General features: G+C 47.3%; 1 protein-coding gene across 4 annotated transcripts in view; it reads left to right on the top strand.

Annotated features, from left to right (window-relative positions):
* The first annotated feature begins 5,513 nt into the window (after positions 1-5,513).
* Positions 5,514-16,964, top strand: part of MECR (mitochondrial trans-2-enoyl-CoA reductase) — a 37,485-nt gene continuing 26,034 nt past the window's right edge. The window contains exons 1-4 of one of the 4 annotated variants that reach the window (XM_030942114.1): positions 5,534-5,737; positions 13,093-13,217; positions 15,441-15,568; positions 15,722-15,803. Coding sequence is in view for 2 of the 4 variants with exons in the window: in XM_010380310.2 (XP_010378612.1) it covers positions 5,562-5,737 (176 nt within the window). In the remaining 2 variants the exon portion in view is untranslated. Of the gene's footprint in view, positions 5,738-13,092; positions 13,218-15,440; positions 15,569-15,719; positions 15,808-16,964 lie in introns of all 4 variants that reach the window. The other 3 variants (XM_030942115.1, XM_030942113.1, XM_010380310.2) reach the window with 3 other exon arrangements.

Below are 16,964 nucleotides of genomic sequence, written 5' to 3'. Positions count from 1 at the left end.
GCGCGGAGCGGGACTGGCGCCGAGTCCAGAGCGGGAGCCGGAGCAAGCGGGGCGCTGACGTCAGGCCCGGCCGCGGGTTCGGCGGTCTCGCGGCGCTCCCTGCTGGCCGCGGCGGGTGCTGCAGGCGGGTCCGGCCGCCCGCTAGCCCCGGCGCGCCCCTCCCCCGCTCCCGCATCCTCCCCGCCATGAGGCCCCGCGGCTGGGCCTGGACGCCCACGGACCTCTCCACAGACCGGGCACCAACACTGCCCGGCGAGCACGCTCATGGCCCACGCCTAGCTCCGGTACAGCGCTCTCAGGGACAGTGACCCAGGGACACCCGGCCTCTGTCCCATCCGATGCCTGAATCCCTTCTACCTTGGCTCCTTCAAAAGCGTGTTCTACATACCGCCAGGAACAGGGCGCTCATCACCTGCCAAGAGCGGTTGTTGGGGCTTTGGAAACGCCGGCTTTTAGAAAGTTTATCGTTTCAAGACGTGCAAGTCTACCACCCTCACTAACCCTCACTGGTCCTACTCTAGCCTCAGGCTACACAGGTTAAATATATTTGGGCCTCTACGCAGAACAAGCCCTTGCACTATGATCTGCAAACTCGTTGCTCATTACTATTTAAGACCAGGTACCTTCTATGTATTTTACCCACATGGACTCATTTAATCATCATATATTAGGTATGCAACAATTATATTGCATAGATACTGTTATGCAACAGTATTTGACAGCACCAAGATTTGAATCAAGGTTGTTTGGTTTGAAATAAATAGGGGCTGAGACCTGCCTCCCATCCAGACACCTATTCATTCAACAAATATTTACTGGGGTCTATTCATTTATTCAACAATTACTACAGGCTACGGTAGAGATATAAAACAGACAAAAATTCGCTACTCTCATGGATCTTACATTCCAGTGGGAAAACAAGAAGAGTAAACAACTAAAAAAAAAAAAAAAGCGAATCCTCTGGTGTATGTCCCTTATCACTGTCTCATATACCAGGAAATTTGAGGGTGGTGGGGGGACAGGGAAGGGAAGGGGAATTGTTGCAATCTCAGACAGAGCATGGGCTATATGATGAATACATTATCTGTCTCCACCTCTAGAAATAAGCTCCCTTGGGAAAAGACTCATCTTGTATTTCAGTGCCCAGTATCTGGCATTTATTTTATTTTACTTTATTTTATTTTATTTTATTTTATTTTATTTTATTTTATTTTATTTTATTTTATTTCGAGATGGAGTTTCACTCTTGTTGCCCAGGCTGGAGTGCAATGGCGCGGTCTTGGCTCACTGCAACCTCCGTCTCCCAGACTCAAACGATTCTCCTGCCTCAGCCTCGCAAGTAACTGGGATTACAGGCAGCCACCACCACGCCTGGCTAATTTTTGTATTTTGATTAGCGACAGGGTTTCACCATATTGGCCAGGGTGGTCTGGAACTCCTGACCTCAGGTGATCCACCTGCCTCCGCCTCCCAAAGTGCTAGAATTACAGGCATGAGCCACTGCGTCCGGCCTCTGGCATGTAACTGATGCTCAGTAAATACTGAATGGATGGAATGAATGAAAGGGAAATGGTCCTAGCCTTCATGAAGCTTACATTCTAGTGGGAGAGCCCAACAGCAAACATGTACATAAATATATCATTACCATCTAATATATGCATGCTAAAGGAAACGAGGGAGCATAATGATAAAGAAGATAGGGAAGGGGCATCTCCTTTAAATAAGTGGTCCAAGAGGGCTTTGCTGTAGAAGTGACATGGTACCATTTGAACGGAGACCTGAAGTATGAGAGGGAGACAACCTCATGCAAATCAGTGGGGAGGAACATTGCAGTCAGAGGGGCCTGTGCAAAGGCAGGAGCTGGTGGGTACAAGCAGCTGCAAGGAAGCCAGGCAGCTGGCATGGAGCAAGTCGGGGGCAGAAGGGAACCAGGTGCGGCTGAACAAGTCAGCAGGGTCTGTAAGTCAGGCAAGAAACTATGAGCAAGGAAGGGGCTTGAGGTTCAACCCTAAGAGCAACGAGTGGCCACTGAAGTGGAATAATTAAGCAGAAGAGTAATAAGGAGTAATAAGTTCTGATCTCTGGGTTCTGTTTTGTTTTGTTTTGTTTTGTTTTAACAGCTCCAGCTATAAAGACTGCTGAAGTAGGGAAAGTCATAGGCAGATGGGTCTGATCCCTGGGCAGTGACACTGAACAGAGTGTAGGAGTTCAAGGTATATGTAGGCCCTCTCGGTGCCCTGCCCCCTCTCCTAGCTGGCTTCATGCTGAGATAGGCACACCTTGAAGCTGCCCTGGGGCTGGAGGAGGTAGAGTTGAGCGGAGAGTTCCTGGGCTCTTCGTCTCCTCTCTTGTGAGAGCTGATGAGCTCCACGCTGAATTAGGAAAGGGACCAAAAGACACAGAGCAGGCAAGAATCAGACACAGATAATTAAATAGGGAGAGGGAGGCAGAAGCAAGAAGAAATCAAGGGGAAACCTTAGGGAAGAAACTAAGATATAAAGATGCTGGAGCAGAGAGGAGCCAGAGGGGCCCATCCAGAAAAGGAAACTCAAAGAGAGAAAACCAGTGAACAGAAGAAACAACCAAGGGTGCTGTTTGCAGAGGACTCTTGAGGGAGCCTCATAACCAGAGTTTTACCAGTGATCCCATTTTACAGGTGTGGAAACTGAGGTTCAGAGAGCATATGACACTTGCCCAAGATCACACAGCTAGTAAAAGGAGGGTGGGCCCCAGGTTTGAACCCAGATCTGACTGATTCCACATTCCTTTGCTCTTTGCGCAGGGGAAAACGGCAGAGACTATAATGGAGGGAGAAAGAGAACACAAGAAACAGTTAGACAGATGAGAAGAGGACACTCTGCTTTACTTTAAAAAGACCACAAACTTCGGCCGGGCACAGTGGCTCATGCCTGTAATCCCAGCATTTTGGGAGGCAGAGGCGAGGTCAGGAGTTTGAGACCAGCCTGACTAACATGGTGAAACCCTGTCTCTACTAAAAAATAAATAAATAAATACAAAAATTAGCCGGACGTACTTGCGGGCACCTGTAATCCCAGCTACTCGGGAGGCTGAGGCAGGAGAATTGCTTGAACCTGGGAAGTGGAGGTTGCGGTGAGCCAAGATCATCCCATTGCACTCCAGCCTGGGCGACAAGAGTGAAACTCTGTCTCAAAAAAAAAAAATAAAAACCCACAAACTTCTATCATCCTTGAAAGAAGAAGGAAATTCCTGGCCCAGAGTGACCAGCCCAAATCTAAGGAAAAGGAGATGGCACCACAGACAGTTCTAGGCCATGAGGAAATTCAATTACCTGCAATTCATGGAATATTTATGACACCTACCCTGTGCCAGGCTCATATCGGGTGCTGGTGTCATAGAGATAAACCAAACATGGCTCCACTCTTGCCTGGAGCACGGAATAAATAAGAGACGATGTACTAAAGGCCATAACACAGCTCCAGAGAAAACACAAAGGCAGCAGCAGATGACCTAGGGAGTTGTGAAACATCAAAGAAATGACATCTGAACCTGGAGTTTTCAAGGCAGGGAAGAGCATTTCAGGCAGAAGGAGTGGCCTGAAAAAAGGCATGAGACACACTGGGGAAGATGGGTATCAAATGCAGCTGGATCACAGGCTATGCATGGTCCAGCAGGAGAAGATGAAGCTGGAAACACAGCGTAGGAGTCAGAGTGCAAAGAATCTTGAATGCAAGGCCAGGAAATCGGACTTGAACCCCTCAGTCAATAGTCCTCAAACTATGCCCCTGCAAGAACCCAGATGGCCTAGACTAAAAGTGAGGGCTATTGGGATGCATAGGAGGCTACAGTCCAGCCCCAAGGAGGAGGACTTGCTGGATGATTCTTCAGGCTTCCTAACTGGGCTTCCCAGAAATTCAGAGGAGCCAGTTTGGTGAAAAAGAGAATGTCGACATCTCAGTGTCACCTAGGGAGTCTTACAACAGAAGGTTATGTTGTACTTCCCAGCTCAAATAGGCCTATGTGTCACTGGGGAAAAGGATAAGCAGGACTGGTCATCGTGTGTGTGCTGGCCCATAAATGTGGGGCCAAGTCTTTCCCCCACAATGGGACACCAACTTTCTCTAATAATCAAAACAAGTACAGATATTTAGTGAGCACAAACCATGAGCCAGACCCTAGTCTGAGAGTTTTATGTGTGATATTTCTCATTTAATCACAATAACCCCCGATAATGTTTATCAAATGCTTCCATGTGCCAAGCATTGTACGAAATGCTTCAGGTGGATAATATCTCACTTGACCCTCACAACTATCTTGAAACAGATAACTAGTATTCCTTCCATTTTAAGAATAAGGAAATGAAGACACAGAGAGGCCTGGTGAAATCAAGGCTTGTCCGAAATCAAATGACTGGAAAATGACAGAGCTAGGACACAAAGCCAGGTTTGTCCGAATCTAGCTCACAGCACTTTGCTGTGCTCTCTTCCTCAGAGGAAAGGCTTGGAGATGGCAAGCTTCAAGTCAATAAAATCCAGAGAAAGGAACTCTTCCTTATCCTTCAAAGCCCTGGCTCAGTATCTTAAAACCTGTTTCCTGGGACACCTGCATCAGAATATTCTTGGGAGCTTGTAAGGATGTAGATTCCTGGAACCCCCATCCGCAAGATTCTAATTCAGTAGGTCTAAGATGGGACCTCGGATTATTTTTATGCACACAGAAGATTTTGAATCACAGGGCTGGCTCCAACAGCACCTCCTCCAAGAGCCCCCACTTCACCCCACTCCATCCCAGAGCACCTCTCTTCAGACTACAGCATTGCACTCTGGCACGAGCCACAGCTCATCTGGGGTTTTAGTAATGTTCATGTCTTCCCTACACCAAAAATAAGACTAGATCCTTCATGGGGCTACACCTTTTTACAAGCATTTCCAGTGTTCCACTTAATCCCTTTCTACACTGTGAGCATTTTGAGAGAGGGCCTTTCTCCTTGTGATTCCTGTCTTATATCCGAACAGAGTTTTTTACAATGCGTTCAGAGTTTCACTTGCCCATGGTGGCCAAGCTAGGAAGTGGCAGGGCTAGGATTTGAACCTAAGTTTTCTAACTCCAAGCCCCGTATTCCTGCCTCCACAGCAGCTTTCCTGTACTCTCCTCAGTGTAGGGAAGTAAGCTTGGCCTCCCTCTGCCGTTACATGGTAGTGGAGATTAAATTAGATAATACCTTAAAGAGCCTGGCTCGGTGAACACTCAATATATTATGTGGAGAAGGGTAAACTGAGGCCAGGGAGAGTAAATGATTTCCTCCAAATCAAACACCAAACTGCAGGGTGTAGACAGGGATATAGGCCAGCCCCAGACTCTCCTTGTTGAGAGAGCAGCTTTGGCGGCCTCGCAAGCTCCGCACCCCCGGACTCACACGCACTGTAACGAGGCGCCACCACGTGGGCAGCGGAGGAAGGAAACGCCCTTCAAAGGGAGCGTTCGGGAGTGGTCACCCGGCGGGGCGGGGCGGGGCTCAGGCGCGCAGTCGCTGGAAGATGACGTAGCCGGGGGCGTCAGGCTCTGTGTTGGTTGGAGGGAGCATGTGGGTCTGCAGCAAGCTGTGGCGGGTGCAAACCGCCGCCCGGCAGTGGCGGGGGCTGCTCCCAGCTTCTGGCTGTCACGGACCTGCCGCCTCCTCCTACTCCGCATCCGCCGAGCCTGCCCGGGTCCGGGCGCTTGTCTATGGGCACCACGGGGATCCAGCCAAGGTCGTCGAGTAAGAGACAGCGCCGAAACCGGGGAAGGGGACTGGGGTTTCTGGAGGGCTTTAAGACGAGCTGTCGACTGGGAAGAGAGGGACAGGGTCCGAGGAAGGGGGCAGAGAATAGCAAGACGAAGCCGAAGCCCAGGGCGCTTTGGGTAGCTCAGAAAGACCGTACTTAAAGGTAGCTGAAGACCCGAGAAGCAATTATCAGGGTATGAATGGCTGATGTTTATTGATCGAGTATTGTGTCAGGCAATCGCTTGTTTAAATGAATGCTCCCATTTAATTGTCACAACAGTGTTTTGGGGTAGTTACTTGATTTATCCCCATTTTGCAGATGAAAACTGAGGCAGAAGAGGTAAAATCACTCGTCCAAGGTCACACAGCCAGTCAGCGACAGTCAGAATTTAAACCTATGTCTGACTGACTGACCTGTCTGAGTTCTTACTCTTCTATTATGATTTTTTGGAAGAAGTTTTCAGAATACTTTTACGTCCATTTGGATCTTCACTTGTCAGTAAAGAGTAGGTCATAGACCATTGTTTCCAGAGGGCAGGGGACTTACCCAGAGTGATATCGCTAATAAGTGATTGGAACGGGACTGGAATCCATGCCTTCTGATTCCAAACTCATGTAAGTTTCTCTCCACTCCACCTTATATGCATCTTGGCTTATAAAAAAAGAGCTGCTTTGGTGCCATACAGACCCAAGTATCTATGTTTGGTCAAATACAGGCTCAACCTCTTACTAGCTGTTTGGTCTTAGAGAAGTCACTCAGCTTCTCGTTACTTTTATGACTTTGTCTTCCTAAAATTCTGTTGGATCTTATTTCATGCTTTTTGCATGTGGTTGATAAAAACAGTATGTCAGTTGCCAACCATTACAAATCTGCACATAAATAGCCATTCAGAAGGGCTATCGGGCCACTGAAGTGGAGCTAAGGCAAAAGCACAGGTCTGAGAATCAGAATACTTGCAAATCCTTGTCCTAGCTTTGCATTTGGCAAGTTACTGAGGTTCTCTGAGCCTTGGTTTCATCATCTTTAAAAATGGAGACAGTACAGACAAAGTTCATAGTGGTAATCAGCTAAGATCTGTGCAGTGCTCTCCACCAAAGAACACCTGCATACTCTTGTGCAGTACCTTCTTTTTAACTCTTTGATTCCCAGCAAATAGTCTGATTATTTTCCAAAGGATAGGCAAATGTGGCATTACTTTAATGGTTAAAATTCGGGCTAGAGCTGGTCACGGTGGCTCACACCTGTAATCCCAGCACTTAGGGAGGCTGAGGCGGGTGGATCACCTGAGGTCACGAGTTCTAGACCAGTCTGGCCAACGTGGCGAAACCCCATCTCTACTAAAAATACAAAAAAATTAGCCGGGCTTGGTGGTGGGTGCCTGTAATCGCCGCTGCTCAGGAGGCTGAGGCAGGAGAATCACTTGAACCGAGGAGGCAGAGGTTGCAGTGAGCCGAGATTGCACCACTGCACTCCAGCCTGGGTGACAGAGCGAGACTCCGTCTCAAAAAAAAAAAAAAATTCAAGCTAGATGTTTTGACAGGTTGTGAGGATAAGCCTCAGATAAATTCAAGGTCATGCAATCAGCCTAGCCACGTCCAGCATTACAGAAATTGAAAAGAATGTCAAGAAGACACATCAGTCAGTAAACTCCAAATTGTATGTTGATCGCAGGTAATAAAGCGTTGTGTCAGGGAAGACGCCTCACTAAGGACTGTGTTGTAAGGAACTGGTACAGCTCTGATGAGCACTCCTCCATTTCCAGGAACGTACACCAAATGAGAACAACATAGTGTCTCTCCCACGGACTTGTAGTTTGTGTCTGCAGCAGGACCTGCTACAGAACAGATGCTCCTAAAATGTTAGTTCAATCTAAATCTAAATTTCCGGAAAAAGTGCACCTTTTATTAAGTTCTGCTGTGGTGATGAGGAAGGCCTGGGAAAGTTCAGCTGAATGCAGTTGCCTCCTAATTGATTCCCTCCTCTTGGAGAGCCAAAGAAGCTGAAACAGACTGGTCTGTTTGCAGATGCCACTTGGGAAATAAATAAATAAATAAAAAGACAGCTTCTATTATTTCCTTCTGTGGAACTTCAGTAATTTCCCTCTAGTTCAAAACATGATACTTCCGGCCGGGTGCCGTGGCTCATGCCTGTAATCCCTGCACTTTGGGAGGCTGACGTGGGCAGATCATGGCGAAACCCTGTCTCTACTAAAAATACAAAAATTAGCTGGGTACAGTGGTGCACGCCTGTAGTCCCAGCTACTCGGGAGACTGAGGCAGGAGAATTGCCTGAACCGGGAGGCAGAGGTTGCAGTGAGCCAAGATCGCACCATTGAACTTTAGCCTGGATGACAGAGCAAGACTTCCTCTCAAAAAGAAAAAAAAAAGATACTTCCACAAAGCATTATATTCGACTTTGGCTTCACAGCACAGTCACCATTTGTAGTGCTTTTATTTTTTGTATTTGCCCACATAAAATATCAGACAGCTTTTATTTTTTATATATTTATTTATTTATTTTGAGATGAGATCAAGCCATATTGCCCAGGCTGGTCTTGAACTCCTGGGCTCAAGGGATCCTCCTGCCTCAGCCTCCTGAGTAGCAGGGATTGCAGGTGTGTACCACCACACCCAGCTTGACCTGTAGTGCTTTTAGAAACTACCGTACATATTCCTAGGCCCCACTCCTGAGGTACTTAGTAGGTCTGTGCTGGCTTGGAGCATCTGTTTTTTTCAAAGCTCTCCAGGTATCTCTGCTGCTCAGGCCAGGCTTGAGAACCACTGCCCTGTGGATAGATTGTCAGACAAGCAGTAATTCTCCCCGTGCCCCAGAAGGGCAACTTTCCTTTCTGACCCAGATTCAGGCGGCTTTACTTGTTCTCATATGGACTGAATCCAGAGACTGGGATTCTCTTTGTAGTCATGTCTTCGAGGTTTAGGGTAACCACACTGTCACAGAAAGAATCAGGTGTCCTTTACACATCCTAGTAACTAGGTGTCTGGGTCAGGTTACACCAGGTACGGGTCATGGGACTACCTAGAGTCTGAACAGAGCATTCTCAGACCTAGTGTGGTTTGTGATGCTTGCGCTGTGGGCCACACCTCTGCAAGCAGGAGGGAAGGAATGAGGAACAGCCTGCTGAGGTCTGACTTCTCAAAAGGAGGCCTCCAGGTTTCTCCTGTTCTCACGTCCCTGTTTTCATTCCTGTTGGCCTCCAAACATTGCAGCTGTTCTCTCCTAAGCCATTTTGCCCTGTTGCTTAATTTCTTTCCCTTTCTTCCAAAATGGGATCCCCTAAATAAGTATTTGGGCCTTTTTTATTTAAAAGATTAAACTGCGGATCTAAGTAAAGACTGTGCAGAAGAATGACAAACATTCGAGAAATTTCAGAGTTCTCCATAGCCACTGTCCCTTGTGCAGAGTTCTAGATTCCCTACCAGATAGTTCCCAGAAACCCAGGGGCCATGCATGGTGGCTCATGCCTGTAATCCCAGAACTTTGGGAGGCTGAGGTGGGCAGATCACCAGAGGTCAGGAGTTCGAGACCAACATATCAAAACCCTGTCTCTACTAAAAATACAAAAATTAGCGGGGCACAGTGGTGCGTGCCTGTAATCCTAGCTACTTGGGAGACTGAGGCAGGAGAATCGCTTGAACCCAGGAGGCGGAGGTTACAGTGAGCTGAGATAGCACCACTGCACTCCAACCTCGGCGACAGAGTGAGATTCTGTCTCAAAAAAAAAAAAAAAAAAAAGATAGTTCCCAGAAACCTTTAGTTCTTCTCTTGCCTTCTTTTTTTCCTGAAAGTCCCCTCAGAACTTTACCATTCTCTGGATCTTCTGGTGAAAACAGCTTTCATTTATTGAAAAGCTGTATAGCAAGCATTGGGCTTTATAAATGCTGCCTATATATTATGGGGTTTTAAAATCACAGCAATCCAGTTTGATTATTATTACTTCTACTTTACAGATAATGAAATTGAAGCTCAAGTAGATTGAAAGGCACTTATCCAAGATCATACAGCTAGGATGCCCCTTCTTTATTAAAAGCCCTTGATATAGACATAGGCCTGAGGAAACAATGGCAGTCACCTCAAATGATTTTTTAAATAAACTTTAAAAAATATATTAAATAAAATATATAGATGGGGTTTCACCATGTTGCCCAAGATGATCTCAAACGCCTGAGCTCAAGCGATCCTCCTGCCTCAACCTCCCAAGGTCTCAAATGATTTTTGAGAATGTGATGGACTATAAAATTGGGAAAAAGCTATTGTAGGTCATTCAGGTAACCCCAAGTTCCTATGCTATAGAAAGGGCAGCTCCAACCTTGGGAAACTTTAGAAATACCATTGTCTGTCTCTTCCCCTTTTCAGGATCCCGAGACTTTTGTAAAACAGCATCCTGATCATCTTGGCTTTCTCACCTGCCTGCTGCTAGTACAAAAATGAAAATGAGCTAGAAAACCCGTGGACATGTACCCATTCTGTCTTTTTGTTTTTGTTTCTTTTTTGAGATAGAGTCTGGCTCTGTCCCCCAGGCTGGAGTGCAGTGGTGCGATCTTGGCTCACTGCAACCTCCACCTCCCAAGTTCAAGTGATTCTCCTGCCTCAGCCTCCTCAGTAGCTGGGATTACAGGTGCGTGCCACCATGCCCAGCTAATTTTTTTTATTTTTAGTAGAGACGGGGTTTCGCCATGTTGGCCAGGCTGGTCTTGAACTCCTGACCTCAGGTGATCTGCCCACCTCAGCCTCCCAAAGTGCTGGGATTACAGGTGTGAGCCACTGCATCCAGCCTCCCCATTCTGTCTTAAGCCAGATGGACTTTGGAGGAGCAGGTGGTGGGGCCCCAGGCTATCCATTCTCACTATAGGGCACTGTTTACTCTCAGGAATTTCTTCTTTTTACGGTTAATATAAAGCAAAACTGCAGGTGACTTGATTGTTAAACCCAAATTTTAGTACTTTGGAAAAAAAATCGCATTCTGGGTTTGGTGCTCTGTTTAGAGCCCTTTGTTGTGGCCATGAATGGAGTGGGAACAGAAGGCATGGATGTAGTAAGTTGGCCAGCATGTATTCTTTGAGAGTTTACTGAGTGCAAGCCACTGAGGGTACAGAGTTGAATCTGTTGTGGTCATTGCCCTCAGAGCCTCACAGCCTAGTCCAGGAGAAAGACCACCATCGTCCAGTGGTGTAAATGCTGTGATGGGATATGTTCAGAGTGCTGTGGTCACCCAGAAGAGGGGTGCCTAACCCCCTCGGGGTAGTCAGAGTCTTCTCTGAAGAGACAGGGTGTAAACTGAGTGCCCCAGAGATCCAGTGAGCAGTATATGAGGAAAGTGGAAAAACGTCCCAAGCAGAGGAACCTACATGTGCAAAGACCCCGAGGGAAGAGAAAACATGGTGTGTCTGATCAGTCCGTATTTGTTGACTGCCCACTGTGCACTCATATGTAATCCTGTGAGAAAGGTGTCTGCTGAAACCAGCTCAGAAGGGACTACCCTCAGATCACAGGGCTCAAGCCTAAGCAGATTCCACATTCTATAACTCGTACATTACCTTCCATCGGGCCTTCAGACTAGGCTATGGAGTTTAAGGCCAAGCCCTGCTACCCTGATTTTCTCATTGTTGCCGCTGAAGGTGAAAGCTGCAGGCACACCCCCTAGGAATTACACAAAAGACTGGGGTTTTCCCTCCATCCAGAGAGTCCAGGAGGAAAGCTGCCCCTCGGTGCCACTCCAAGTTGTCTCTTGCCCTGTCCTAGCAGCTCTCTGGGATGAACTGGCCTTTCCCACCCTGGGTGAGGTGGGAGGGGTCCTCATTTTAGAGAAGAAAAAGCAAAGATGACACAAGGTGAACCTGTGACTTGGGATGTTTCTTGCCTGTGTTCCAGTCCCACCTCTGCCACCAATTATGGCAGTAAGGAAATCACGTTAGTCTCCAATTATCTTCAGTTACTCCTTGATAAAATGAAGAGTGACCAAGGTCAGCAGTGGTAAATACGGGTATGTGTGCTGTCCCCACGCAGACCTTCACAGCTCCTTTCTATAGACCTCAAAACGTACACTCCTCTTTATCACATTCTCCCCAGACAACACTCTTCCTGCCAAGACAAAATGGGCCCTCAACATCCTTCTCAGCATAACACTGCAGCCATGGAAATTATCATGAGACGTGAATCCTCTTTGCTCCAACAGTTGTCCAGCTCTGACAATTCTATGAAAGTAGCGCAGGCATTGACTGCGTGCTCACCAGTGGTTGTTCCAGCAGCCTCCAGGGAGCAATGGTTTGACTTGAAATCTGGGATCCTGGGCACAAGATTTCACCAGGGACCCTCCCTTGGCCCTTGGTTGGTTACACAATCAATAGCCCTCCCAGCCTCCAGCCAGACGGGAGCTGCATGGTTGTGTTTTTACCTGTCAAAGAGATCCAAGCAGCTTGCAGGCAGGCAGGGACTGTGCAAGCTGAGTGACAGACACTGCAACTCCCTTGTAGTGGAGTGTCGGCAGATGTAGAATATCATGGGGCCCGCAGACTTTCTGGTCCTCTTAGTTTAGGGAAAGTAGGGGATTGAGAAGGTTTCTTTGCTAACTGCGTAGAAACTTCCAGAAGTTGCCCTAAGTTTCTGATACCTTCAGTTCAAAATGATTGTGCTAAAGAGCCGAAAAATGAGTCCTGAATGGTGGGAGTCCTGGAAGCCGTAAGAGGTGCAGGGAGGGTGTGGTTGTGTCCAGCACACCAAACCACATGGAACAAAGGAGCTTTGCTCAGGTAAAGGAGCTCTCCCTGAGAGCCCAGGACTCCCTCATTTCCCAGGGAGCCAGGCCCTTACAAGCTGTGAGCTGAGGAACTTCATTCCTTTACAATTGCCTAGTTGTGCCCTGGTTATTAATTATTAGTCAAATCCCAGAACAATGTACCTAGCACACCAGGCATTTCACTGAATCACAGAAGGCAGCTTGGTGACCAGGGGACCGCAGATAGACTGGGGAGGACCACATGAGGGTCAGTTACATTCACCCAGTGCCCTGTGATGACACAAACGTTCTTGGTTCTGTACTGAGTAGATAACAAAGTCTCTGGCCAGTGACAATTTCTCCCTACCTGTTCTTCCTGCTCGAAATGATATTGACCATTTGATGTGATTGAGTAAAAGATGAAAGATAAGTACAAATGATTGCTAATTAAATGTGGAACGCAGGAAAGATATCTCAGCAGAGCTAGCTAATGCCCACCTTACACAGCAAGTATAACTGTGCCAGTCTCCGGGGCACTGGCCTCTTTTCCCCCCTCTCAAAAGGCTCTTTCTTCTGCCTGCTTTTGTCTCCCTTGTACTTCGTATGGCATCACAGGTGTACAGCCTTGGCCTCAAAGGAGCCATTGTGACCTTATCCAGGCTGGGATCTGTTGATTGAGGACAGTGGCATCCCCTCAAGTTGCATGGCGCCATTACACTCACAGAGGGAGGACGTGAACGGTATGGGGGAAGCAATTTGAGATCTAGCCAGGCTGGGTTGGGTGCCTCATTTGTACTCCAAAACATAGCCACTGTTTCCTTTAGTGAGTTTTTTTTTTTTTTAAGAACGGGGAAGAAATTGCTGTCATTACACTAGAGGTTTAACTCTTGGAATTCAGACTTGGTCCCTGTTTTCCCTCCTGTCTCAGCAGAATGGTATCCTTGACGACGTGGTTAGCACTGTCTGCGGGAACAGCAGTGTGTGTGTGGTATTGATGGCATTCCCTGGGGCAGGCCAAGGCTGGCCTCCCTGGTGAGTGGCAGCTGGACCCCCTGACCCCCAGGCTTGCAGCAAGTGTGGGGCCAGCCCCCGCCACCATCCACCTGTGTTTGTAGCTTCAACTTAACTTCCCATCTCCTAGACCCTCACCCCTGCTTGGCCCTCTTCACTCTCCTTCCTCCCACTTCGGTGAATCTCAAATGACAGAGCTGCTGGGCTTCCCAGAAGACAAAGAAGAGAACCAGGGGCCCAGAGCATGGTTTCTCAAACTGCTGTTTGGGGCAGGCTGCACTGTGAAAATATTGTAGTGTTCCCAGCCCGTGTTAAATCTGGAAAGCTCTGGGTGACACAGGCCACATGGGTTTCTTTATTTGGGGACTTCTCAGAGCCTTTATGACTAACGTGTAGTCAGAATCTTAGAAAAGGGGCTTAGTAGGCAGCATTTCCCAAACGAACTGGATCCCAGGAAATACCTAACAGCCAGGCGTGGTGGCTCACGCCTGTAATCCCAGCATTTTGGGAGGCTAAGGCAGGTGGATCACGAGGTCAGGAGTTTGAGACCAGCCTGACCAACATGGTGAAACCCTGTCTCTACTAAAAATAGAAAAAAAAAAATTAGCTGGGCATGGTGGCACGCACCTGTAATTCCAGCTACTCAGGAGGCTGAGGCAGAATTCCTTGAATCTGGGAGGCAGAGCTTGCAGTGAGCCGAGATTGCACCACAGCACTCCAGTCCGGGTGACAAAGCGAGACTCTGTCTCAAAAAAATAAAGAAAAGGCCAGCACCTGTAATCCCAGCACTTTGGGAGGCCAAGGCGGACAGATCACGAGGTCAGGAGATCGAGACCATCCTGGCTAACACAGTGAAACCCCGTCTCTACTAAAAATACAAAAAATTTAGCCAGGCGTGGCGGTGTGCACCTGTAATCCCAGCTGCTGGGGAGGCTGTGGCAGGAGAATGGCATGAACCTGAGAGGCGGAGCTTGCAGTGAGCCGACATCGCACCACTACACTCCAGCCTGGGTGACAGAGCAAGACTCTGTCTCAAAAAAAAAAAAAAAAGAAAGAAATACCTAACAGCATCTCCAAGGAAAATTCAGCACACACAGCGTAGTGAATGCTGGTGTAGTGTTCAACAGCCTGCATTTTGGAGTCTAGCTTAAGATCAAGACTCTTGAGCAAATTATTTCTCTGAGCCTCAGTTTCCTCTGCTTTAAATTTGGGTGATACCACCCTCCACATAGGCATTTTGAGGACTGAACGGCATCATGTATATAAAATGTTAAGCATACTTGGAGCTCAGTAAGCCATCAACATAAGTTGTCATTTCGTTGTTGAGTGACATCACCCAGAATAGGTTTTTCGACTCTCCTAGACGCCACGCCACCGCCAACTCACAGTTCTATATGTCTAGCCCTGAGCACTCTCTGCTCTGTATCCATACTGCAGGTCACCTGTGTCCCCTCTCCAAATCTACTCTTCCTTCCTCCCTGGCTCAGCATTCAGTTGTCCAAGCCAAAGTCCAAGTCATCAAAGACTTCCCTTCCCTCCCGCCACATGGAACTGGTCACCAAGTGACATTAGTGTTGCTTATTTAAGAGATTTTACGTTACTGAATCCTTCTCTCCATTCTCATGGCTCTTATGCATATTACACCTGTTGCCTGGTCTACTCCTGGGTCAGATTCTTTGTCATTCCCTCTGGCAGGAAAACCTTTTGTCTTTTCTCCATCCACCCTGTAAATGCCTATTTATCCTTCAAATTATGGTATCCTTTCTTCCAAAAACCCTTTTCGAATCTTCTGTTTTCTTCCTCCCACCAGGCTGGACACTGTCAGCCAACTTTAGCACCACAAGCCTCCTTCTGTTACAGCCCTTCTCCCAGTGTTTCCATGGATGCATTCCCAGTCCATCAAGGCCCTGAGAAGGGGATTTGTTTTATTTATTTATTTTTTCCTGAGACAGGGTCTCTTGTTGCCAAGGCTAGAGTGCAGTGGTCATTCACAGGTGTGATGATGGTACACAATAGCCTTGAACTCCTGAGCACGAGCAACTCTCCTTCCTCAGCCTCCCAAGCAGCTGGGACTACAGATGCATGCTACCATGCCCACCTTTATTCATCATGAAGCCCCTTGGCACAGTATCTGGCACTTTGACTGTCAGTAAATATTTGTTGAATTACGTTTACTTGAATTTTCCAAAAAGTTGCTGTCTTCCTTTCAGTGACTCACTGATTCTTTTCAGAGGTATAACCAGGGAATTGTTTCAAAGGTTTCTTTGGATATTCCTACAACTGATAACAGATGCCATTTCTTCAGCATCTACTGTGTAGGTACTACCATAAATGCTTTACATACATTAACTCATTTAATCCTGTGAACTGAGTTCTCGTGTTATCCCATTTTACAGGGGAATATTCTGAGGTTTATCTAGCTGATAAATGACCAAGGTAGGATTCAAACCCAAGGCTGCCTGCTTCACTCCAGATCCGTGCTCTACCCATCATCTGTGAACTGAGATCTACCTGTATTCTCATCTTGACCACAGTCATTCAGATTTTTAAGAAGTGCAGTCTCGCTGCATATGTGATGTGTATGCCTAGACTGAATGCGCTTAAGGATAATCTCCATCTTTATTTGAGCCCATCTTTCAGGAGTATTTTCATAAACAGCCTAGAAAGAGGAAGAGCAAGTACAAACAGCTAAGGCCCTTTGGTTTGGGCCCCGCCCCTGATTTCCTTAATGACTGGCACTTTTTTTTTCTTTTGAAACGGAGTCTCACTTTGTCGCCCAGGTTGGAGTACAGTGGTGTGATCTCCACTTGTTGCAACCTCTGCCTCCCAGGTTCAAGCAGTTCTCCTGCCTCAGCCTCCCAAGTAGCTGGAACTACAGGAACACACCACCACGCCTGGCTAATTTTTGTATTTTTTTTTTTTTTTTTTAGTAGAGACAGGGTTTCGCCATATTGGCCAGGCTGGTCTCCAACTCCTGACCTCAATTGATCCACCCACCTCGGCCTCCCAAAATGCTTGGATTGCAGGCATGAGCCACCACGCCTGGCCATGACTGGCACTTATGCCACATTTTCTCACTAGTGAGAAAAGTTTGATCCCAAACATTTATTCAACAGTGAGTTGAGACTAAAAGTTCTCTGCCCTCTGGGAGCTCACAGTCTAACAAGGAGACAGCACATACACACACATTCTGACTAACAAAACTAGGTGATAAGTAGAAAGAGCTCTGAACTCAGAGTCTGAAAGACCTGAATCCAAGTCTGCATTTGCATCTGCAGTTCCAAAATCCTGAAAGCTCTGGAAACTGACAGTTTTTTTCTATAATTTATTTGAAGGAAACCTGATCTAACATGAGGTTTTTATGTGGTCTTTATTCATCTCACTTAGCATGAGTATTCCTACATTTTGCTGCAGAAACATTCATGTGTCTGATCACAGGGTGCTGCAACAGCCCCCAGTGGGTATGTAGATAATAC

Source organism: Rhinopithecus roxellana, chromosome 12, assembly GCF_007565055.1.
Source record: "Rhinopithecus roxellana isolate Shanxi Qingling chromosome 12, ASM756505v1, whole genome shotgun sequence".
NCBI classification, from domain to species: Eukaryota; Metazoa; Chordata; class Mammalia; order Primates; family Cercopithecidae; genus Rhinopithecus; species Rhinopithecus roxellana.
The sequence above is the reverse complement of the archived record's forward strand: the minus strand, read 5'-3'. Positions and strand labels throughout refer to the sequence as shown.